Source organism: Drosophila subobscura, chromosome A, assembly GCF_008121235.1.
Source record: "Drosophila subobscura isolate 14011-0131.10 chromosome A, UCBerk_Dsub_1.0, whole genome shotgun sequence".
NCBI lineage: Eukaryota > Metazoa > Arthropoda > Insecta > Diptera > Drosophilidae > Drosophila > Drosophila subobscura.
In genome coordinates, this window is record NC_048530.1 from 7,569,506 (window position 1) to 7,594,445 (window position 24,940).

The 24,940-nt window shown below is 48.9% G+C and overlaps 1 protein-coding gene, 1 long non-coding RNA gene and 1 other non-coding gene across 3 annotated transcripts in view; all 3 read left to right on the plus strand.

Annotated features, from left to right (window-relative positions):
• The first annotated feature begins 2,475 nt into the window (after positions 1–2,475).
• On the plus strand, positions 2,476–2,547 carry Trnae-cuc. Its single transcript has one exon. It is a non-coding gene; the product is annotated as a tRNA-Glu (tRNA).
• A 12,659-nt stretch (positions 2,548–15,206) lies between these two features.
• Positions 15,207–19,181, plus strand: LOC117896594. Its single transcript, XR_004649035.1, has 2 exons — positions 15,207–15,548; positions 19,098–19,181. It is a non-coding gene; the product is annotated as an uncharacterized LOC117896594 (long non-coding RNA).
• Positions 19,182–20,277: 1,096 nt separating this feature from the next.
• LOC117894677 (microtubule-associated protein futsch) overlaps positions 20,278–24,940 on the plus strand; it is a 41,846-nt gene continuing 37,183 nt past the window's right edge. The window contains 1 exon segment of the mRNA XM_034801858.1: positions 20,278–20,809. Coding sequence (XP_034657749.1) covers positions 20,293–20,809 — 517 coding nt within the window. The 5' untranslated portion in view covers positions 20,278–20,292.

A 24,940-nucleotide genomic window follows, 5' to 3' on the forward strand; every position in this document is an offset into this window, starting at 1 on the left:
AATGAAGAAGGCGCCTTTTGTGGTCAATGGATGGTGCGGGGCTAGTGGCGGGGTGGGCATTTTTCACTAATTGGCTGGGCGGAAAAGCCGCAATGAGGGATGAATGTTGTGTGTGTGAGGTGTGAAGTGTGAGGCTTGGGGCTTGGGCACAAGTGGAGCCGTGCCGGCCGTTGTTCTTCTGGTGGTTTTCCATTAATTATAAGGAACTTTTTTAATGAGTTTCTCCTCTGCATCGCTTCCCCATGAGTCGTCGTTCTCCTGCCGGCACCCGCTGAACCGTTTTGCTGTTGTTTCCCCTGCTGCCCTGCTGCCCCGTTGTACCACTGTGACGACTGATGTTTCCCCTGCCACTCTGAACGCAGCATTCGCGGTGCTGCCCCTCTAGTTTCCCCTGCCGCTGACTGCTGACGGATGCAGTCGGCGCGCCGAGACACAGTTTTCGTATTGCCCGACGAATTCAGGGGCCCAGTCAGTCGATTTTCGAACAGGAGCCCAGCAGCGCAGAGGCAGCGGCCAAGTTAGAAAGAGAAGCCATGAAGAAAGTCTACAAATTTCCCTTTTCCCAAAATTTCCCAACGATGCTTTTAAACCCAGCTTTTAATATTTCCCAATTGGAAATTTCGGAGATAAAATTGGGTATGGACATTAGGAAGCACTGCGCATAAAATGCAATGCATGAAAAGTAAAATCCAACCCACTGCCAAACATACCATGATGACTCATTGTTGCGTTTAAGTTTGAGCTCCCGCCCACATGTGGCGAAAAGCTCCAAAGAGAGCAACAGCCCGAGAGAGAAACGGCGTTTGAGTGTGCAGGTGCTTGGGTGCAAGTGGGACAACCATATCGCATGTGCTTTGGCTCACCTGTCTCACCCTGTCTGGCAGCTGCTGGCACTGTTTTCGGTCGCTTTCTGCGGCATGCTGGGCGCCTATTTAGCGGCCAGCGGTTGGTTGGAACAAGAAAACGAAAGTGTCGAAGCCGTCGGCACTGCGTACCGTACCGGTACCTCCAGCTTGCGTTGTGGTTGTTGCTACCGCTTCCGTGATGTTGTTGCGCGGGCGCCTTGGCATTGCTACGTACTACGTATGCACATACAATATGTGTTGCCAGCCGGTGCCCATATGGGATTGGAGGCCATCTCCATCTCTCCATCTACCACATCCATAGCATCCTGGCCGTGTCCGGGTTTTCTGCCGCCCCTCCACCAAATGCTCTTGTAATTGTGTTTGCCCCTCAGCTCTAGTGCTCAACTGCTCTGAGGCTATGGTGTTGCTGCCGCTGTTTCTATCTCTGTTTGCCTGCTGAATTAGCGACGAGCATGACGCGATTCCAATGTCGCCCTCGCCAATGTGGCCGCAACATGTTGGTCCCGGTTGGGAGCGGCCTGCTGGCGGCGCTGGACGCCTGCTGGCATCGGGTGAATTCTACGAAATTTGCCTGCCATCAATTGGATCAGTTTGCGCGAGATGTTGCAACCGGCCATGGTGGTGGCTTATTGGAATGAACATTCTAGGAACTTACCCTAGACGGCCCAGCAGGCGACCAGCAGCCGGCAGCAGGCGAATGGCCAACTTGATTCAACAATGCTCTTCATCTCCCACTGCAGAGAGAGAGTGCGACTAGATTTCGCTCTCCCTCTTGCATTCTCTCGTTGGCTGGATTTTCATTGCACTCACAGACGCACCCACACACACGCACACTCGCCAGCAAGGTGGGGAGATATTGCTGCAATTGGCCGCTAGAGTGGGACAACTATATGCTCAGTGAGGGGTTCGTTTCTCCGCTGAGCTTTCGAGGGGAAAGCTGCACAATCAGTCGTTTGCCTTCTCTTTCTGCTGATTTCCGATGCGTTTCCCCTCAGTTAACCTGGCTCACGCACTGGAATCAGCCCACGTCCGTCTGTGGCCGCTGCTCCGTTGTGCATTTTTTGTACAATAAATGCTCCAATTTGGCCAGGCGACCATGAATGCGAGCGCAGTGTATTGGATGCACTGAAAGTGAACCAGTTCTGGATCTAGCGGGGACGGGACTCTGTATCTCCCACCCCCCTCACCAGCTTCAGCACCAGCCTATGACCCTGCATTGGTGCTGATGCTGCTGCTTCTGTTTTTTATTGGGTTATATTGTTGTCTGTGCGTTGGTTGGGCCCAAAAGTGTGTGGGAAGAATTCTGCAATTTCCCCTCCAAGACAGCCATCAGCGGATTGGCGATGGATGCAGAGGTGCAACATTTTGAAAGGGCTCAAGTAACTTCTTGGCGCATACCACTCATACCCCTATTTGCTTTCCGCACTCAAGAATTTCCCCAACGACCAGATCGATCGGAAAGTGTGAGATTTTCCCTTTAGATTTCCCCTCAGGAGCAAATTTGTTCTTCTACGATAAACTTCTCTTGAAAGAATACAAAAAAAACACATATATTTTTAGATGTGAAGCTCATATTTGTATTAGCTTGAACTTCCTTAAGGATTGTCCATCCCATATTGTCTAGTGGTTAGGATACCCGGCTCTCACCCGGGAGGCCCGGGTTCAATTCCCGGTATGGGAAACTATGAAATGTTTCTTTTTTATTTCTATTTTATTTTATCAAGTGTATAAATAGAAGAAAAATCTTAAATATAGTACATAAAGGTGTTGAAAAGCTCATACAATTGTATAATTTTTTGGTTTGAATGCAAACAAATGAATAAAATATGCTACAAGGAAGAAGTTAATGCTCCCTAATTCTAATCCACTTAGTATGTGGCTGCCAAATGTTAGGGTTACACCCAATTAACATGTCAGCGCGGGGAGGTGCGAGCGCGGAGGAGGTTTCGGCACCAAACAAAGGAATGGCAGTCCCGTTCTGGACAACGTGTCAGCGGATGGGAAAGGGACGATGGCCGCAGAGTGTCAAGTGCTGATATTTAAGCCTCAATGCAACTAGCCCCGAGGCAGCCAGCTCTCCCTCTCCTCCTGCCCCGTACCCCACTGCACTGTACTCATCCGCTACAGCCCGAAAATTCAAAAGAAATAAAATTTTGTCAACAGAAATGGTAGGTTGGTTGGTTGGAGAGCTTGGGAAGGAGCGGGGGAAGAGGCAGTGCAATGAATATATGGCAGCTGCATTGCAGCTGGCCCCCAGGCGGGGGCGTCGGGGACTAACAAAAGAAGCGGCAACTGTACTTGTCCCCACAGTAAACTCAATTCAGACTCAGCCACGGCTCAGCCTCAACCTCAGTCTCAGCCTTCGTCGCTTTTGAGACACACTCACACACACACACACCCCTTTACCTACCCACCCCTCTGGTTCCCCCAGTCCCTGGCAAGCCTGCGGCTTCATTTTTGGCCGCACATTTCAATGCTCCGTCCGGCTAAATGGCGACAAAAAGTAGGCAACACTTTTGTTGTGCCGGAAATGGCATTTAAGCGGATTTCAGCCAAGTGCTAAGCTCACAGAAGCAGGAGGATGTTGGTGGGGTGGGCTGGCGCTGTTTCTTTCCAAAAAAAAGGTGAATTCTCTTTCAGAATATCCCAAAAAGTTGCCGGGTAAGCAGGAAGCACCACTACCCAGACTTAAGCCCAAAAGGGAGCAGGAGTCTCCTCCAGAATAAGGAATAAGAATCATTTAATAGACGCTCACTGAGAGCTCTACAGGCGGACAGGCTGAAGAGGGGCCCAGCTCCCTTGGGCGGACAATTTATTTGTTATCGTAATTTATGCATATTCGCGGGTGTATTTTCCAGAGAGATTTCCCTGCAGTCACTGAAAGTGTCTGACTTTCCCATCTACTCCTCAAATTTGTGCTCCTTTTTCTGGCTTTCCCTACTCCCCACTTCCCTTCCTCTCCTGTTGGGGTTTGCTGCTGGCTTATCCTCCCACTTTACCACCAACTCGTCAACCACCTACTCCAGGTCTTAGCGCTGGCGTTATCCTGCAGAGCAGCACATGAATGATTTTCAATGATTTTCAACGGGGGGATCAAAAGAGAGCGAGGGAGAGCCCCAACGGACACTGAACCATGAACGGCGGCGAGGAGTCATCGAATATGTTGCACACAAAACATTTTCATGGCTGTGCTTTGTGCTGCTCTCCTGACAGCGACAAGGACAAGCACAATGACAAGGACATGATGGGCAGCCATCATCGTCATCGTCTTTCCCCTTCCCCTTCACCATCATCATTCACCGTTCACCATTCACCATTGCCGTCGTTATCCATCCGAGAATAATTCCATATCATAATTTTATGCCGCAACTTGTCCCATCAGACGTCGGCAGCAACAGCAACAATTTCGGGTATGACATAATGTTAGAATGTTGCAAGAACCGAGAGCTGTTGCAGAGAGAGAGAGAGAGAGAGAGGGAGAGAAGTCGGTCGGTGCTCCAAGTGGGGTAGGGTACATGTACTGTCTCCCTCTCCCGCACACATCTCCATCTCTGTCTGCCGCTTTGCCGGCTTTTTATTTTACGGTTTCCGTTTTCAAAAGAGAGCCCAGACTGAGACAAAGCTTTTACTCCGCTCAGAGCTAAGCAAAGAGAGAGAGAAGGAGCGAGAGAGAGAGCAACAGAGATACGGAGATACAGAGCGAGTGCAAGTGGAAGCGAGAGGTCCTTCCACTGGACACGTGGCCAACATTCCAGACGCTGGATGAGCTTTCCCCCTATTTACCATAGGGCAACGAAAAAAAAAACAAAACATATGGAAGAAAGCTCACGGAGAACAGCTGTGGGGAAAGTACAAAAGGGAACCCCTCCGACCCCTGACTCCGCAGCGACTTTTCATGACGCCACAGCTCCAAAGGGTCAGTGGTGAAGCTGGTGAAGCTGGAGGCACCAATGGGAAGACATCTGGACAGGAGATACGATTAAATCAAAATGCCTCCCGACTCTGACAGATGTCTAGACAAAGAGTTGAGAGTTGAGAGTCGAGTGAGTGAGTGAGTGCCACCTGCTGGCTGGCGATGGCCATTCGAATGGGGGAATTGCTGATTGATTGACTGATGGATCGATTGCCAGATGCAGAGAGCTGCAAATGGCAGAGTGGAGTTCAGTTCCCCCTGCCGGCTTGACCGCTGGACGAGTGCAAAAATCAGCTTTATTTCAACATGCGAGCAGGCAAACGCTTGAAGGGCCCTAAGCCCTCCTCCTCCCACACCACACATTTGTCGCCGCTTTTCACATTTTCCATGCAGTTTCTGTAGAGCACTTGGCGATTCACTGGCGCGTCGCTATCCTCCCCCTCCCTCTCCCACTCACCGCACCCTTCTACATACAAAATACATACTCCACATGGGGATATTTCCATAAGCAGATGAGTGTGCACCATGTACGGCTGTACTCCTCCAACATGGGGTATACGTGTATATTTTACTTGTATATTTGCACTCTTAATGGGCGGCGTCCCCACCATAGTTGCTTGGCATTTAAAACATATTGCAGTCGGGTGGGCACAAATGTGGTCTTTGATTTGCCACCTGCCACCTGCCACGCCCACCATCACCATCACCATCACAAAAAACCAAACCAGTGGCAAAAGGCGAAGCGACAAGAGAGCAGAGAGCGGAATGAAAGGAGTAAAGCAGAAAAGGAAACAACATTCCAGAAAACTTAAACCAGTTGGTGGAAAGTTCTTTAAAGCGTTTTCAGGAACAACCCAAGAAACGACAGACAAGTCGCAAAGTTGCCACAAATTGAAACTTAATACGGCATTGAAAAGCCCTTTTGCTGTGGCATTAATACTGCGTGAAGGAGGGCCAGATGCACTCAAGTCTGTTTTTGTTTACTTCTAGCTGTAATAGGAATTCAAACGAATTCGGTGGAGACGAACATTATCTATGATTTTGATTCTTTGGAGCACTCTTAATTATTTTAACCCTTTCTTCATGGAGCAGAGGTAACAAAGATTTTTGGTTGTTGTGAAAATGTTTGAAAAAATAAATATTACATTTCTGTGCACTTTTGGGCTGAGATTATTGTGGCATGTGTGTGTGTGTGTCGCGGTTTCTGGAACGGACTCTTAATTAACACGCAAACTCGTGTATTTATAAATAGTTGTGTGTGTGTGTGTGTGTGTGTGTGTGTGCGTGTGTGTTTGTATGCCAATGTGTCTGCATTCGTGTGTACTTGTGTGCCGTGCTCCATTCTTGTGCTTTTGTTGTTGTTGTAAATTTATGTGCTCGTTCCCTTACTCGTTTCACAGTGCGAAGGGTGGACTAAGGGCGCAGGGGGGAAGCGGGTGCGGCGCGTACAACGGGGCGTAAAGTGGCCAACAAGCCGTTAAACATGCCCGGCCAAGCACCTACCATTGAAGCCCCACCCTCGCCCCCTTACAACTTTTCCCCCTTTGCACTCCATTCTGCTTTCTGCTTTCTGCGTTCTTCGTTCTCCATTCCCCACTCCGCACTCCGCACTCTTTACTCCCTGCTTCTACTTGCATTTTGGCCCAACAAAGCTGAAATGTAAAACTGAAACTAAAGTTGGCTTTCGAGGGAGTTTCAGAGCAGCTGCCGCTGTCCCTCCCTCTGCCTCCCTCCCTCCCGCTCTTTCGCACTGCGACTTGTAGGAGAGTGGAAGAGAACAATGCCAAAGCCTTGCATAAAATTATGCAACAACAAGAAAACAGCAACAGCAACTGCAACAGCAACAACAACAGCAACAGCATGCTGCAGATACATTATCCTGTCCAAAGTCTAAGGTTGTATACACCAGGAGGTCCCTAGTAACATCGATTTGCTTATGATTTAGTTGCTAAATCCACGAGGAATACGTTATAGTGATTCCATTTAAAGTTTCAGCAAGATATTTGGCTTTAAAAGCAAAGCCGAAACACCCGCCGCAAGAGGGCAACAAATATGTAAAACATGCAGCCAGTCGGAACGTCTGTGTAGAGCATAGGACACATGTCTCGACACGGATATACCCAGCACATATTTGGTTGTATAATTATGTATGTGCATTATGTGCCACGTGTTCAATGAGCCAAATAACAATTTATTGAAATTATTCCAGCACGAATATTGAACCCATCGAAACAGCATTCTGCAAACAGGTAGATCAAATAATTAATTCTAATTTTACATACTTATTCTGCGGCTTACTCGTAATCTTCTGGCTGTTATATCTACAAAGAAAATGTATATGCCCCTTTAACGACATTTTGTAAAGGGGCACAGAAAAGGGGGAAGAAAAACTTGAAGGAACAATGCCGAATGGGAACAAAGGGGGATGCAGGGGGAAATGAAGAATGAATGAGGCGCCTCGCCTGTGCGTATGCTGCACGACTGGGAGACTGGGAGACTGGTAGACTGCCATTGCCATTGCCCCTCTGTAAGTGTGTGTGTGTGTGTGTGTTTTTTGGCAGCCTCTTTTGTGGGTTAAGTAATTCCCGATCTGTAGGCCTGCCCTGTCATTTCGCCAATTATGTGTCTCTCTCTCTCTCCCTATCTCTCTCTTTCTATTGTGGGTTTGGGGCGCGGCTGTCCTGTAATTTGAGTGTTGCCTGGTACTGGTGCTGCCGGGGATGGGGCTGGGGCTGGGGCTGACGCTGACCTCACTTGTCCTTTCAGCTATCCGTAGACCCTGTTCTGGAACTGTGTAATTTGAATTCGATTTGCTTTTGCGGCTTCGTCTTGGGAAGCCAACACCCCCCACCCCCACCTCACCCAGCTGATTAATCTGATTGCTGGATCGATCCGAGGCCCAGTCTGGGGGCGGCAGCTCCTCCATCACTGCTGCAGTGTCCATCAATCAGTTGCAATAATCTTACCCCCCTCATTAGGGGCGACCTTTTATGCAATTTGCATCGCCAGCAGCAGCTGCTGTAGGTGTGTGTGTGTGTGTGTGTGTGTGTATGGGCGGTTCAATTAATGCACATTGGCATTTCATGATGGATGGTAGTGCCTCACAAGACGCTGCTGCTGCTGCTGCTGCATGATGCAATGGAGCCAAAGGAAAATTTCCACCTTTGGCAGCGGCTTGAATCTTATGAAGGTGGGAGTGGGAGGACTGGGTCTGGGTCTGGGTCTGATGATCGAGATGATGTCCGTGTTTCCCTTCGCACTCGGCTGTTATATTCGTTCGTTAGCGTTTTATGGCTTATTTATTTATGGGCTGCTTCCAATACACATATTGAGGGCACTCGCAGACACGCACTCACACAACTCGCGACGGAATTGTTGTCCAACTGCTGACCCACTATCCCCACAGCATGTGTGTGTGTGTGCTGTGTGTTGTTTGTGTGTGTTTGTGTGTGCCGCACTGCATAAATCCTTTCTGGCCTGTCCTTTCGGGCCTGGCTCTAATGTGCGTCCTCGTTTGGCCTGCCAGCCAGCCAGCCCTAGTCCTAGTCCTAGTCATAGTCATAGCCCCCTCTTGGGTTCGTCGTTTAATTGGCCAACTGACTGCATGCCTGACTGCCAGCCTGCCAGCCTGCCAGACTGACGCAATGAATGGCTGTCTGAATGGCAGTTTGGAGAGCAGTTGGAGAGCGCGGGGGGACTGAGTTCTCTGAGACAGAAGGACATGTTAGCCATTTGGCAACTGACAAATGCTGCACAAAACTGCTGCGGACTGGCGGACTTTATTGAATTTGCTCTTGGCTCTGAGACACAATGGCGAATGCGACTGTGGGGATCCTGCGGTTATCATTCTGACCAGAGCCAAGTGGCTCGGCCCCCACCCCCGCTCCACCCTGCACCACTCCCTGCCTGCCTGCCTGCCTGCCTGCCTGCCTGCCGCCTTCATTCATTCGGTTCCATATGAATCTGTGTGGAGCTGTGGGAGGAGCAGCCAACAAAGGACCAAGAAAACGAAAACAGTGCAAATCAGAGGATGCCACGGCATATCCTTTGGGCCTCCATTTGAATCCCCTCTTGGCAGGTTGCAGTCGAGCGAACATCGCTCACTCCGGTCGCTTTTCGAGGTGACATTTTCCTTCTTTCGGCAGTTTGGCAGTGCTAAGTGCCGCCTTGGGCAACAGCGACCCAAGTCCCAGCCCCAGCCCCAGCCCCAGCTCCGAACCCGACCCATGCCCAATGCCCCTGCCCGTCTCCACTTTCTCCGTTCTCCGGTTCTCCGTTTCCCTAATAGATGTGTACAGCGATGTCGGCGGCATTTCAATTTAACTTGCCACGTGTCAAAGCCGCTCACAATCCAAAGTGACACTCAAAAAACCGAAGGAAAAGGTAACAAGAAGACGCTACCATCCCATTCCACGTACCCTGCCCAGTGTGTGTGTGTGTGTGTGTGTGTGTGTGTGTGTGTGTGTTGCCTTTTACTTTATGTTGCTGTGGCTGCCGCATCGATTTACGCCAAAAACTTGTGCCACAATGAGCCCCTGCAGTGTGTCCCTTTCCCCACAGCAAACCGAAGCACAAGGAGAGGGGCAATCAAAGTCGAGACATCAAATATACTAAGTATCTATGAGAAATAGAGCAAACAAATGCACCCACAGGTCTGTAAATATGTACATTCATAAGTGTTGTGTACCTTGGAAAGAGTTTAAAAGATTCTTTAAATTTTGATTAAGTAATTTGCCATTTGATCATTTTATGTGTGGGAGGGTAAACGGCTGAACAACTGTGTGGACACTCCCTGTGCAGGGTATCACAAAATGTATGACAGTGGCAGCAGCAGCGATAGCGTCAGGCAAAACCAAAGACCAAGACGACGACGACGAAGACGACGACGACGGCGATGGCAGTTCAAATAAAACGCAACCAACGCCCAGCAGGTGGCGCCTTAATAGCTGCCGCGGTAGAGCCACCAACAACAGCAACACGAAAACACAACAAAAACCGGCTAAAACTGAGAGCACCTTTTGGCCTTAATGCCAGCTGACGGGGGCCACAAAGGAGACTTAATTAAAGCGGGGCTGGCCCTTTAAAGAAAATTGTTTTCTGAAGCAGCAACAACCACACAGTGCAGGATTCTACCATTAAAGGATCAATAAATGTCGATAAATATAGGTACATACATATGCATAAAGGGGATACAGATTTTGGGCTATCATTTATACAGTTTCATTGGGAAAACTTTAAAAACTCAGAAGCCAAAGCAGGAGCTACAATTGCATGATCGATAAATAAAGATTCGTAGCGATCAATTACGATATTGGAGTATGGTGAATTCTTTGAGTTTGAAGCTCAAACGTGTCCAACAGATAAACAGATGATGCTCCTTAAGCAATAACTTTCAATGGGATTTATATTACAAATTCAATAAAAGTAAGTCCCATCAGCCCTTGTCTTGAATAATTATAAAAAGAGTCCATAGAGATGGACATGCAAGACGATGTTTCACGTTTTTTGGAAACAAAGCGTTATCCTTGTCCGAAGATTAGCAACTCACGCATGACCTTTATGGCAGTGCCCACGCCGGATGACTTGCAACTGGTGTGCCTGCCACATTTGGCACGCTTACACGCTTCACTTTTGGATTGACTAGTGCCATTAATCGGTTGCTTATGTTCATTTATATGGTTTGTAGGGGATAATCATTTCATTACGCGAACGTAAACATCATTCAACTCGGCCAATTCGAGGGGATGTCGTTGCCTTCACCATTGAGGGGTGGGTGGTTCTGCCAGTTCCATCTGCCACTTGGGGGGTGCGTGCAGACAAGAGAAAGCTGGCAGCTGGCTCTTTGACCTTGAATTTTGTAACTTGATATAACGAAATGCCCGAAAGTATGCAATGTATGCGTGTGTGTGTGTGTGTGTGTGTGTGTGTGTGTTGTCTGTGTGTGTGTGTGCATGTTTTAGGCAACGAAACGACGCAATTTCGGGACTAAGAGTGTGGGTGGGCTGGGGCTGGGCCTGTGGCTGTGGCTGGTGTGGGCTGAGGCATATAATAAAACGCAATTGTTCCGAGTGCGTGGCGGGGCGTGATGATGGGGGCAAGGGAACTGCTGTTTTTGTGGCGAAGTTTGCCCCAAAAGGAAATGAAATATTAATAACAATAAAAGCAGCAAGAGAGAACAAAAAAAAAATAAGGGAAATCAAGACACCAGAAGTCTGTCTCCGGTTCTCGTGTACGTCTTTGTCCCCGGGTTCCTGTTCCCAGTTCCCTGGGCCTACGCCTGGGTCTGTTGTAAAAATAACTGAAACTGAATATCAGGCACACTCCAGACCCCACACACACACCCACAGCCACGCCGCTTGTTGGACACCTTCCTTTTCAGCATCGACCTTGAGCACTTGGGCTGGGTCTTGGGTAAGTGGCTACGTAAATAGTCCGCTGGCTTTGAGTGTCCAAAGGATAATTAGTGAGTGGACATAGTGAGAGGGGGGAGTTGGGCTCCACAATATCGATTCCCTCTTCCTTTATCTCCCACTCTCTGACGCAGAGTTATGCGAGGATTATTGGGTCCTTCGGCTGCTCCCACTCTGTCTGAGCGTTCGTCTCTGTGTGGTGGCAGAGCAGTTCAAATGCCACACACAACTTGTGAGCCCCGCCCCGAGGGACTGTCATCTCCTTGCCGCCTTTCTAATTAATGTTGCTCAGCCGGAACGTGGGGAGTGGCGAAAAAAAACCCGGAATCTCAGCCAGAAAGAAAACCAAAGCCAAAACTGTTTGAACTTTTCGTTCTGCGGGCTTCCTGTTACAACAGCTGACAATGAGAGAGAACGGACGGTCAACAGTGGACAACGGACAGCGGACAACGGACAGCGGACAGCTGACAGCAGACAGCGACGCATGCCACTTGCAACTTCCGTTTCCGGCCTTACCGGCATCGCGAGCCACGTGTAAAACTGTAAGCTACAAGAAAAATCAATGCGAAAACGATCCGAAAATGCAGCGACCGCAAAGGCAGACCGCCAGACCACAGACCCAGGTTTCCTGCCCGTCCGTACGATACGGGGTCCTGACATTTTCGGGGCTTGCTGTTGAAATTTATTAGGATTACACGGCGCAAACAGCAACCCGAAACAAGCAAGGACACAAAAAAAGCAGCAAACAGCAACAGAAACAGAAACACAGAAAAAGAAGCGAAATAAATGAGCCCAATAGAGAGAGGCTCCACAAGGAGTTGGGGGTGCAAGAAGCTACGCCATTGCAGGAGCTTCAAGGGGGGAAAATTAATCTAATACTCGTTCATTAACTCTGTAAGGATTGGAGGGGGGTTTGGTGGGGAGCGACAAAAGAAGAAATCCTCAACTAAATGCTAGAAATGCCATGAAAATGCCTTTGGTTTCTTCTTTTGTCCCAGGCACAATTCCGGGGGTTAAGGGTTGACTGCTGCCGCTGCACTGCCTCCCCGATTTATGCCACTGCTCCGCTGCTCCGTTGCTCCTCTTATCCCTCTCTCTCTCTCTCTGTCTCTCTCTCTCTCTTTGCGCCGTTTCTTCTAATTAATAAAAACGCAATTTGTTTCGCTGCCGCTGCTGTTGCTGCCATATTGCTCCGCCAGGTGGCGTTAGGTGGGCGCCAAATGCCAAACGGAAATGAGCGTGCGAGCGAGACAGCGAGCGAGTGAGTGAGAGCTCGAGTGCCGTTATAATTAAAAAGCACCAGAAATTTAATACAATTATAATGAGCGTAATTATAAAAGAATAAGAGCGAGAGAGAGAGAGCAGAACCGGGGGATATCCGTGGAAAATGAAAACTAAACAAAGAATATTAATGACGTCACACACACACACACACACACATGCACACATGCACATGTCCCGTGTCTGTTTGTTTTCTCGATTTTATCAATATTTTTTCAAAATTGCTTCCTGTTTTTTTCAAATATCTTTTTATAGCCATCATAAAAAGGGGCTAAAATGGGGATTGGTGGGCCACTGCGTGTGGATAGAGGGCGGGGGAGGGAATGGTGGGGACAAGTGAGCTGCGCACGCGATGCAGGTGCCACAAAAGTGCAGCTGTCTCTTTCCCACACAACTGTTCCCTGCATCCCCCTGACACCCGGACACTGTTCCACCCTCCACCTTCCATTCACTCCTCACCTTCCATTGTTCTCGTATTTATTACATTTCAATATTTTTGGCATGCTCCAACTGCAACTTCAACTTTGCCATCGTCCTCGCCGCCTCCTTTTCTCATGTGTTGTGGAGTGGGGCGGAGGGACCTGTGTGTCGTGTCGCAAAATGTTATAAGCGCCAGAGCCGGGGTGGGGCATGGTCTATAGGCATTTGCCTCGACTTGCAACCGGCGCCAGCCTCGTATTTGCAACGCCATTTCGTGTTAAGTTATAATTAAATGAAATCCAGCGCTGAATTCAAATTTCGAATTTCGGCTCGAGGATTCGCCGTCCTTTGCCCTTGCCTTTGCTGCTGCTGCTGCTGTTGTTTCTGTTGCTTTTGGTCTTTCTTTTTCCTGCTTTCTTCTTCCCTTCCACCTTCCCCTTTCTCACGCCCTCACTTTGGCATTGGATGGGAGTTTTGGGCCTCTGATTGGATTAAACTGGGCGTGGCTCGGCCTTGTTCCCCTGTGGTTCCTTCTACTGCCGCTTTCTGTTCGCTGTTTCCTTTTGCTGCTCCTCCTGCTTGGCGGCTGCTGCAGGAGTAGCCCCGAGACGAGCAACAGAATAGCTGAAGTTTTAAGCAAAATCACCTGCCTTTAAGTCCGAAATCGATTCAACCCACAGCTTAAATCTGTGCACAAAAATTCATAAAATACGACTTCGATTTATAGTAGTTTTCGTGCTCTTGACTTTAGCAAAAAAAAAAAGCGTATTTCATATCAGAATATAAAAGCTGTATTTTTACTTACTTTTTACATAAATCCTTATAAGCGGTATTCAATCCAGCAAGAAGAAATGGTTCGAAATCCGAAGTGAACACCGATTCTAAGGAACCTTTCATAAAGGTCGTTGAATACCTGCATTGGCAGATATTTCGATTGGTTTAAACAATTTCCATGGATATTTGCAAGCTACGATATAAGACATATAATAATTTATTTGAAAGTAGAGCCCGGGACCTGTTCTGATTGGGTTCAAGAGCTACCATTGTATGCATGGACTCTGGAAAATGAGGCCTGTTGGAAATTATAATTTCCTCATTATTGCACCATGATAAAATGCTGGTCTCCATGAATTCCCATAAATCAGCTACATGTACAGGCTTTACAGGAGACTTTAATAGGTGTACATAAAGGACTTCGTAGTCTGCGTTCACCATGAGGCTATCTCCGGCAATTCTGTGAACTCTTCTGCTCTATCCGATATCCCAAGGCATTTCCTGCGGCTACATTTGCATTCCATTTCTGCCATTTACCGACGGCATCGGACATCGGCTGCTGCTCTACGGTTTGCGCTCCGACCGGCTCCCCATGCCATACATGTACCATACCCCCCTGAAGGCTTGGCGTCTCCCTCGCTGTCGTCGGCAATCAGCTGTTCGGCTCTGCGGCTGCGAGACCTGCGCCTGCGTCGCTGGAAGCTTCGGCAGAGGGAGGGGCGAGGTGCGCGGCTCCATCACATGTTTGTGCGGCTCGAAGGGGGGCCCGAGGGGGCTTCCAATGTGCCAAAAAACGAACGCAGCTTGGACCGAAGAAGAGGAGCCAGCGCCCGAAGACGAAGCGACAGCCGAAGCTGAAGACCGAAGGCCGAAGTGTGTTAGTGTGTTTTGCATTGGATTGGAAAAATGTGCAAAAGGTTGTGCGGGAAATGACTGATGCGCGGAGGGAGGGGGGCTGTTGGTTAAGCGGCAACGGGAATAACAGCACTCGCTGGTCCGAACAGCACAAGCACAAGCAGCAGCAGCAGCAGCAGAGCCCCAGCAGAGCCATAGCAGAAGCACAGGCAGAGCCCCAACAGCGTCCAGAGTCGTCAGAGTCCAGAATCAGCCGAGAACAGTAGTCGCCAGCGAACAAAAAATAAAAGCTACGTAAAAAATAATATAACCATAGCTTGAAAAAAGAAGCGAAAACTGCTAAACCGTTTAATGTGGAATTGTTGCGAGCACTCGCCGGAGCTCGAACTTGTGGCAATCAATCAATTAGGTGCAACGGGGTGGCGCCGCCCCGCTGGTCTCGACAGCGCCATCATCAGGAACAGCAGCAACAGCAGCAGCGACAGAAGCGGCGCCGACAGCAGCAGTAGCAGCAGCAGTAGCAGCAGCAGCAGCGGCAGCAGAGAGTGTGACAGCAGTTAAAAATCAATATCCGTCTAAAGTTTATTTCGGTTTCGGGCAACTCTGAAACTTAAAGTTGCCAACGAGCCAGAAGAAATATTCTCCAAAACTAACGTAAACAATATTCAAATTACTTCTAGTTTCATGCCAATCGCTTAATGCCAATCGCGTCCGCTTTGTGTGCTGAAAATATAACAATATAATAATTATCCAAGCCAGATAAAGTGCCCAGCAGTCCATTTTTGTGCATAGTTATTAATATAGAAAATACCAAAGAAACTAAACCCAGAGCGACAGAGAGAGGTTGGGAGAACAAAAGCCTTAAAACCAGAAGGAAATCAGCAAATAGCAGCCTAGCAACTGGTTCCATCCAAAGGTAATGTGAAGATTAAACCATAATAATACCAAAAGCAAAGAAAACCCAAGTGAAAATACAAAATATCCCGTAAAAATACTACAGATATACATAGTATATACCACAGCCAAAAGGTGAGTAAAACTGAAAGAGGAGGAGGAGGAGTGTTGGGAGGTGGGGAGAAAGTGTCGTAGGTCAGGGCAATGGCTGACTGCATTTCATGATCAGACCAGCAGCAGGCATATCCATCTCTCTGCCCCGCTGTGCACTGCTCTGCTCCGATATGACGGTCATGTCATGCGGTGGGGGGGCGGGTTGGTGGTGGCATAACTTTGCATGTTGCATCCCAGCGAACAGCAGCAGCAGCAGCAGCAGGAGAGCCAAAGATGCCAAGATGTGTGCGGCATGCCTCAACTTCAAAATTCCAACGGTTGGTTGGTCCGCTCAGCTGAGCGTTACACAAGCACAGACACACACACACACACACAACACACATGCCAGCGCACACGCACACAAACGCAGACAGGCAGCAAGAGTCAGCTGTTTTTACTGGGTGCCAGACGACAGTGGGCTGACGGGAGGGTGGGCACTGGGTGGTGGTCACGAGCACGCGACACACAGTCGTGCCGTTCGGCTCGTACCCGAATAGCCGGCACCCAAAACAGCGGTAAAATCAATATTTCCATGGCACCATGGCAGCTGTTCGCGCCTCTGCGACGCTACTCATCTTGTCGTTGCTGTTGCTGTTGTTGTGGCTCTTTCTCTTGCTGTTGCGGTAGACCATATCAGTTGGTAAAGGGGGTCATTGGGAGTGGAGAAGTACCCAATGCAAGTCCATTCCCTGCACAGATCGTTTCAGGTAGTAGCTATACGGATAACACTCTTTGGCGAGCATCAGCTGCCAAGGAATACACCTTGAGATGATGACATCCTGGAAGTGCCACTGACCGATCCTCGCTTCGAGTACCATTTGCTCCAAACGGTTACTGGAAATTGCGTAATTTCATTAGCGACTTCCAGGACTGCGCCGCATTCCATTCCCAACAGTCCCGACAGTTCCGACCGTCGGCTTTCCCGACACTGTCCACTGTCGCTGCGCTGCCAGACAGTCTGGGGGCTGCCTGGCCCTCAGTTGTTGTTCCCCGAGTGTCTTGTGCAGTCGACTACCAGGTTGCGGTCGCACCAAAGAGCGAGAGATTAGCCGTTCCCTTAGCCGGCGCCAACTGCCAAGTCTACGTGAATTCTGAAAAGTAAGCACCAAAGCTAAACGCTTTCAAAATGTAAACTCTTGAAGGAAAAACCGACAATTGCTAAAGGTGGAGGAGCATGGGTCAGGAGTCGGAGCAGCGTTGGACCGGGTGCCGGTGCCAATGCCGGTTACCGGTACCGAAACGAATCGGCCCAGAAAACAACAAAAAAATGTAACGAGGCGAAATCGGAACGAACCGAACGGAACCGTGGCATAACCGTTAGCTGGAAGCGGCGAATCAGCATTCGGCCGCCCCGAGCCGGCCAGCAACAACAAACAGCTGCAGCAAGGAGACGAAGACGACGACGACGACGAGCCTTCCTCTCGGCCCACAGCTGTGCAAGGAGGTGGCGCGGGGGAGCAGCGCTGCGCCAGGCAGCCACCCAGCCAGCCAGCCAGCCCCAGCTGGAAATTCCAATAACAGCAGCAGCAGCAGCAGCTGAAAACTGGAGTTACCGACTGATGGACGCCGCTGTCGCTGTCGCAGTCGATGGCGCTGCCGCTGTGGCTGTTGCTGTTGCTGGCGTCGTCGTCGTAGTCGTCGCTTCGTGGTGCCACTTGGCTCGTCCGTAGAATCAGTCGTCGTCGAGCTTTCAAAACGTTTGCAGCAAACGGGAGAACACACGCCAGGGATCGAAATCCAACCAAGAGCCCCCCAGCCAGCGCCAGCAGAGCAGCCAAAAAGCAGGAGACACACAGATACTACTGAGAGATAGAAAGAGAGAGAGAGAGCGAGAGAGAGACATAGAGTCAAATGTAAATCTTAAGGCGGTTGGGCAAAGGAGGAAGTTGCAAGTTACAACTTGCCACATGCCTCAGAGTCGAAGAATAGATTGTTGCAATTAACTATACGTTTTTTTTTCCAAGTGCTCCTTTTTTTTACTGTGGCTTCTTTTTTTTGCGGTGATATCATATAACGTGGTGCAAGAACTGGTGCACGCTCCACCTCCAGCACTCTCCACTCTTACCCCGGCACACCACCACCAGCACGTGCTTTCCTTGCCACAATGTCTGTGTGTGTGTGCGTTTGTGTGTGTGTGTGTGTGTGTGTGTGTGACCTATTGATTCTACAACTTCCTTTGGCGATGGTGCAACTTCTGCTTCACTTCCACCATCCCCCAACCCACCCAGTCCGCACTTCCCACAGTCGATCGATAGGTAGGCTGTCCACCGATCCCACTGTCCAGTCCAAAACAGATCAAAGCAATGCACAGATCTCCGTCTGTGTGGATGGAGGACACATGAGTGTTCCCATATAGCAGGAGAGAAAACTCATCCATCATCCATGGCCGCCGGCAAACGGCAACGCTGCAGAGCGGACAAAGGGTGTACAGGGAATGTCCTACCAAATGCAGGCCGGCAACTCCGCGGTGGTGCTCTGTGGTGAATCATCCGGAGTGGCAGGCACTGGAGCGAGACGTAGGGCCCCCCACCTTCGGGCTGGGGCACGCGACCGACCGACTGCAGGCCGGCTAGATGGGGTTGGAGAGACACAGAAGTTGAAGGATTGCAACAACAGCAAGGGCGACAGAAATATCAAAAGGAGTTGCTCAGCCTGCCACCTCTGCCGCCTTCTCCTCCCCTATGCCTGTCCGTCCCATCGTTGCTTTTTATAGTTTTCGCATGCAACCGGCCAGGGGTGGGAGGGATTGGTGTAGCAGGCTGATGACGTCGCCGTCGCCGTCGCCTGCCACGTCGTGGTTGTCGCTGTCGTTGTCGTTGTCGTTGTCGTTGCCATGGAGCGCGTCCAACCGATGACGACATCTTTTTGGGGCGTGTGTCTGTCCACCCAGGGAATCGCGCTGATGTTTGCCCCGCGTCCCGTTGTCCCCCCTGATGATGCATATGTGCGCTGGTCTATATCTGCAAGACGGCCAAAGTTCAATGCATTTTATATTTGCAGAGCCGAGGGCCGCCTCCTGTCTGTGGCTCGTCTTTTTATAGCCACTCCTTCTCCTCCGGCGGCCCTTCCTCGCCCGGCTCCTGCGCCTCGGCTGTGACTGTAGCTGTGTCTGTGGCTGTGGCTGTGGCAGTGTCTGTGTCTGTGTCTGGTCTGTGTGGCAGCCAGCTCCGCTGGGATACCGAGTGTTGCGGCACAAATGGAGAGAGCAGAGAGTGGAGATGACAGTCATATTTCGATGGGCATTACGCCAGGGAAGTGTATAGGCAGACGGGAAACCATCAGACGATGAAAGAAGTAGGATTCCTTTAGGAAAAACTAGGAGTATTTCTGGACTGAACTTCATTTCCAGGAACAGATTGTGTAGAATATTTTATTCATGTTACCAAAAGAAAGGAAAGCGAAGGGGAGGATGTACTTGCAGGGGTTCTGTTACGGAGTTTGGGAAAACATATTGCAAAGACAAACAGACAGACAGACCGATAGAATCGCTTGTTTCCTTACGATCTATAACGATATATTCTTCATTTGCAGATCCGACGATAGATGGAAAGAGTGTCGCCGTGCAAGCGCGGAGAGAGCTAAAAGCGAAAAGTCCAACTGAGAATCAATATAGCCCCGAAAGGCTATAGACGGAGATCATCGGCTCGGATCTCGGATCTTGATTCATTTCAGACAAAAACCAAAAACCATAAACGAGAGATAAAAACCACAAAAGCGAGAAAAACCAAAAAAAATCGAATTTTCATGTTTCAAACACAAACCAAAAAATTATTATTGATAAACTATTACGAATACAACTAAAACGCAAAACCAAAGGTAAAGTAAAAAGTAAAAATTGCTAAACACGAAAAACCAAGAGCTAGTCCAAAATCTTCACTAAATATACGTCAAATATATACACGATACATACATATGCGATATATGTATTGTACGTCTAATGTATACACCGTTTAACTAATACAACAGAAAAATATACTTCAGAGAACACGCCAATTGCCGCAAAAGAAACAAAAACAAAACAGACAAAAACTTACTCCAAAGAAAAACCAAAGCAAAAACTAATAAAAACCAAAGAGACTTGCATTAAAAAATAAAAAACAAAAGAAAGCATAGACCACAGCTTCAAGAAGTGTGCACAATAATAGCAACAAAAGCAAAAACCAAAGCCAATTCCAATTCCAGAAATATTAAGCAAGACAAAAACCAAACGAAACGAAAACCAATTAAGCGAACAATTCTCTAGTCTTCTCGGAGGGAAAAGCAGAGAAAAGACTGCGCCAAAAGTCACGGCCAGCACACAACTAAAAGTACAACAACAAAAAACGAAAACACAAACAAAAGCAAAAGCAAAAGGAAGGAGAATCAGCAGCAGCAGCAGCAGCAGAAGCAGCAGCAGAAGTCAGCGTCACGCACCAACACTCGCCCCTCAGTCGCAGTCGCAGTCGCAGTCACAATCCGCAGTCCGCAGAGAACGGTTTACCGCAATATTTCCAAGAAATTTTGCGAGTGTTAAATCCAGACAGAGACAGACAGCCAGCAGCGAGCAGTGGAAGTGCCAGTGCGAGTGTGTTAGAGTGCGAGGGAGCTCACCATAGTGTTAATCGGTTAACCGTTGTATTTTTTTTCTAAGTGTAAGAACAAGTTCTTTTCCTGTGTGACAAAGCAAAGAAAGCAAAGAGACAAAAGCAAATCCAACAACCAGCAACAACAACCAACAACAACTGTGATGGGAGATCAGCCAAAGGCAACAACAACAACTTCCAGTGGAGGGTCGGCTGCAGGAGGATCAGCAGCGGGTTCAGTTGCGACTGAGGGTGACACCGTTATGGCCGCCGCGACCCAAGAAGCCGTTGGCAGTGCCATTGCCATGACCAATGGAAACGGTAATGGCAACGGCAGCGGTAACGGTGACGGTAACGGACCGGAGCATCCACCGCCGGAGTTGCAGGAGTCGCAGGAACCAGGTGGTGTCCAGGGACAGGCGGACAACGAGGCCGGTGGTAGCACCGATGTTGGCGACGATGCGGCCACCGATGCCGGTGCCAGCTCTCTGCCACCGTCGGAGATCGGTGGACGGGCACCGCTGGACACGGCCGGCTCGGACGGCGGCGGTGTGGCCTCTAGCCTGGCCGGTGGCATGGTGGGTCCGCCCAGCCCCCTGACCGGATGCTATCTGCTGATCGTGCTCGGGGAGCCGCATTCCGAGGAGCACAAGGACAACATCTTGCAGCATCTGTTGAAGGGTGAGTACCCCAATCGCCCAGAAAATAGAAAGTATATCCCATGTCTGGTACCTACCGTACCTTCCACTCAAATCTTAAGTAGAAAGTCTGGGGTATGCAAATGAGTCCCGCATGCCGGAATGCTGTGTGCATCGTCATGCCTCGTCAATTGCCGTCGCGTGCCCCGTCCAACCCACAGCTTCATCTTCATCTTAATCTTCATTCCAATCCAATCGAAACCCCACTTCAATGCGCCCACACCCACTCTGCTGCTCGTTTTCACACTTTGATGATTCGCCATCCAATTAGCTGGCAAGCGGGGAGTGAGACTATTCATATTCATATTCATTCTCATTCACTTTTCTTCCACTCCATCCAGCAAGTAGTACTCCCCTCCCTCCCACCAAGCGTCTGTCTGACACACTTTCTTGAGTTCTTTGAGTTCTTCTGTTCTTCTGTGGCGTCCACACCCGATGGCATGCTCACAGAACTGCTCAGCAGTGCAGTGGGAGTGGAGCCCCACTCAATAATTACCTTTGCAGCCTGGCTTAATCGAGTTTATATGATGATGGCAGTTCTCCTGTGCACGGCCATGTCCTGCCATGAACTGTGCAGTGGCCCTGGTCTTCCATGGGAGAATGTCGCTGGTAATTCGATTTAAGGAAATTGCGCATAAAAGTATGCACTGGGATGCACTGCACCCGTTTGCCTGTTTAATTAAAATTGGAAAAAACACACACACACACACATACACACGCAGGCCCACGGGCACATTCGCCTGCTCGCAGCAAGAGCGAGCGAGAGCGAGAGACAGAGACAGACAGCACAAACACTCGCGGATTGTTTACTTTTAATTGTATTAATTATTTTCATGTTGATTGCATTACAAACAGCAACAGAAAAAAGAGAAAAAGAAACACACAGCAAGAGACAACAGCGAGTCGTGAAAAGGGCAATTTGGGTCAAAGGGCAAGGGGCATTAAGGCAGAAGGTGCTGCTGCTGCAGTCCTGCGAGCTGTGAAACCCTAGGCCTCTTTTTCCACACTAGAAAGCTTGAAACAAAAACCTGCCATGCAACAGCGTGTGAATCCAGAAAGTGGTGGCCATCTGTAGTGCTTAGCTACTCCGAGAGAGAGAAATAGTTTGGCCTTACCTTTCATCTAAAACATAACTTGCAGCAAAGCTCCCACATAGAGTGACACAGAGTGACTGTGATGCTCGTCGACTCATCCTGTTGTTGCACAGATTATTAACAAATATTTGATGTATGCAGGCGACAAACCAGAATGTAATCAAAGGAGTTTAGAGAGTGTCTGCGGGTGGGAGGCAGCGGAAGTACACTCAATTGGGAATCGAGGCGCCGTGGGTGTGGCATAATTGCCGGACACATGAGCCCCCAATCGACGACTCACCGGCAACCCCCCTACGCCTATCCCTTTACCAATCCCAGGGCGGAAATTGCACAAAACTTGTCCGTGCGGACATGAAAATTAGTCGCCAGCCGAGGGAGGAATCACAAGGGGTGTAGCACCGAAAGGGATGGGGGAAAAGGTTAGCAGTGGGCTCAGCGGAAGAGGCAGAGGTGTGGATTACCTGGAGGTTTAGGCGAGCGCTGAACACCACAACAACAACAAAATAAAGTGCAAAAAAAGCAAAAAAAAACACCAAAAGCAAAAACACTGTTCGTGGCTAAAAATGTGCAATGTTTGCTCCGTGGTTTTCCCTGTCCGCCCCTAAACAAACTGTGGCCCATGAGGTCCAGACGGGGTGGGTGCTGTGAAAGGTGTAAAGGGGCAACCAGCCTCTGTGGCGGCCTCATTTTATAATTGATTTTGAGGAAAAGCGCTCAAATTTGTGGCGGTGGCTATTCAAACGGAAACCGAAAAACAAACTAACCAGGAAATTGATCATGACTGACCCAGGTGGGCGCCATAGGGAATCGGATAAGATAGAAGCACGATAAACCCCAATGATCCCTAAGGCCCCACCCCATTAAATTCTTATTTCCCTGAGGGAATCGGCAGCAGGATCCTTTGCACGTAATACGTGAAATGAATACAGCTTTCTCTCACAGAGTAGCTTAGCTGTTAAGGTTACATTTTCATATGTATTTTCTATTAATTGATGGCACAATTAAAACATTTCCCGAGTACCTTTTTTTTGTGTTTCTTCTTATCACTGCCTTCGTTCTCCCTCACGCTTTGCGGTTGCGCTTCCTGTCTGCTCTCGCTCTGTCGCGCTCATTCGTTGAGGTGGCGCTGTGGCTGGTGTCACTTTGCATTTCATGTTGCAAGTGCCTCCAGTGCACCACTTGAGCCACGACACTTGATGCCACTTTACTGGAGTTCTGGAAGGAGGAGGAGGCTCACATGATTATAACAATTGCATCGCCCATTTCGCAGGCGGCTCTTTTTCTTCTATTTTATCTCTCTCTCTCTCTCTTTATTGGGCTTTTTTTTGGTTGTTTCCTTTTTTAATTAACTTAAAAAGAAATCAATAAAAAAATAAAACGCGTCAGTCAAGGTCAGGTCATGGTGGGGAGGGGAATCACATAACATTATTATGACAACTGTTGTCGAAAGAGAGAAGCGGAAACAGGGCGCTAGGGACTAGCAATGGAGGGGTAGCCAATGGGCGTGGCCACTTGTGTGAAGGCCCAAAAATCGATCAAATAAGAGGCACAAAGAGACAGAGGAAGAAAGAGAAACATGGAGAGACATGGAGACAGCGAGAGAGAGAGAGAGAAGTGGAGATACGGAGCGTGACGGGCTTCGAATTTGTACATATTTTTAGACTGTTACCCCAAAAAGGGGAAGCCAGCAAAAGAAAAAGGAACAAAAATGTTGAAGCCATCATTTCAGTGAAGGCGGAGAGCAGAGGGTTGGCAGGGGGCTGACCAACAGTTGACGCGTGATTGCGTGACAATGTGTGTGTGTGTGTGTGTGGGATACAACAGCTGGACAGGACACATAGAATGCCACAAAATGACAGGACAGGACAGGACGCTGCAATCCACTGCACCCCCCAGCCGCGCGTAAAACGTGGAACACACTACGTGACCGCTCCACAGATCTCAACCCCCCAAAGCTCGACACGTTCACTCGGACAACAGAGTCGCGCTGACAGTTGCAATGACAGCAGTTTTAGCAGCAGATTCTACACCCCCTTAAAAACTGATACAAGTAGAGGGATTGTATGAGAACGATAAGCCCCAGTAAATCTAGTGGCAAATAGAGGAAAGGATTACGGCAGCGAGGGGTGCGTGAGGAACAGGGTATAAGAAAGCATTGGGTGTGAGGATCCTGCTTTATAAAACAGCACGAAGAAATATTTTGAAATGTTTCACAGAAATCGCAGAAATGTTAAAGGGCAGAGCGAGGATGGCTGGGTGTTGAGGATCATATTTGGGATTCATTGGGATACCAGATCAAAGAGCTAATAAGACGATAGATTGGGTGAAAGTGGAAAATGCTGGATCTGGGTTAAGAAAATAAAAATAATATCAATGTGGCACACGGAACTTGTTAATGATTAGAGACCAGCCATGGAAAGGCAACATTTTCTACCAAGCTGCTCCGTGAAAGAGATCAAGACTGAGTTTTACAGCTACTGAAATGCATTATCAGTTTTACTGCTAAGCTACTCCGTGATTAAGAGGGTCAATGCGAAGGCAAGGGAGACAGCTCTGCACTCAAGGGAAATTCTTGAAAAATAAATATATATCAAAAAGAAGTCTGGCAAAAAAATTGATAGAATAAAGGTGTTGTATCAGAAGATCTTGACGGGCATCTCTTTGCTTTTTTCTGTTTTCTCTTTTCCCTTTGACCGCTTTCTCCACCCTCCAGCTGCATGCGAATAGAAACCAATGTGGCGTATACGCAATCATCGATTTGATATCGAAGCAGCCATCGAGCGTTGCTTTAGTTGGTGGTTGTTGGCTGGTTGCGGTGTGTATTGCGTCATCAATAAGCACTCACACACACACACACCGAAGCAAACACACACCTAAACACGGAGAGACATTAAAAATGCTTTTATTGCAAATTAATTGCTTTGAAGTGCAATGAGAGAGGCAGGGGGGTGGGTTTGAGGCACGTTTGAGTCGCCCGCCGACCATGCGACGCACCCGTGGTCAGCTACATGCCACATGCC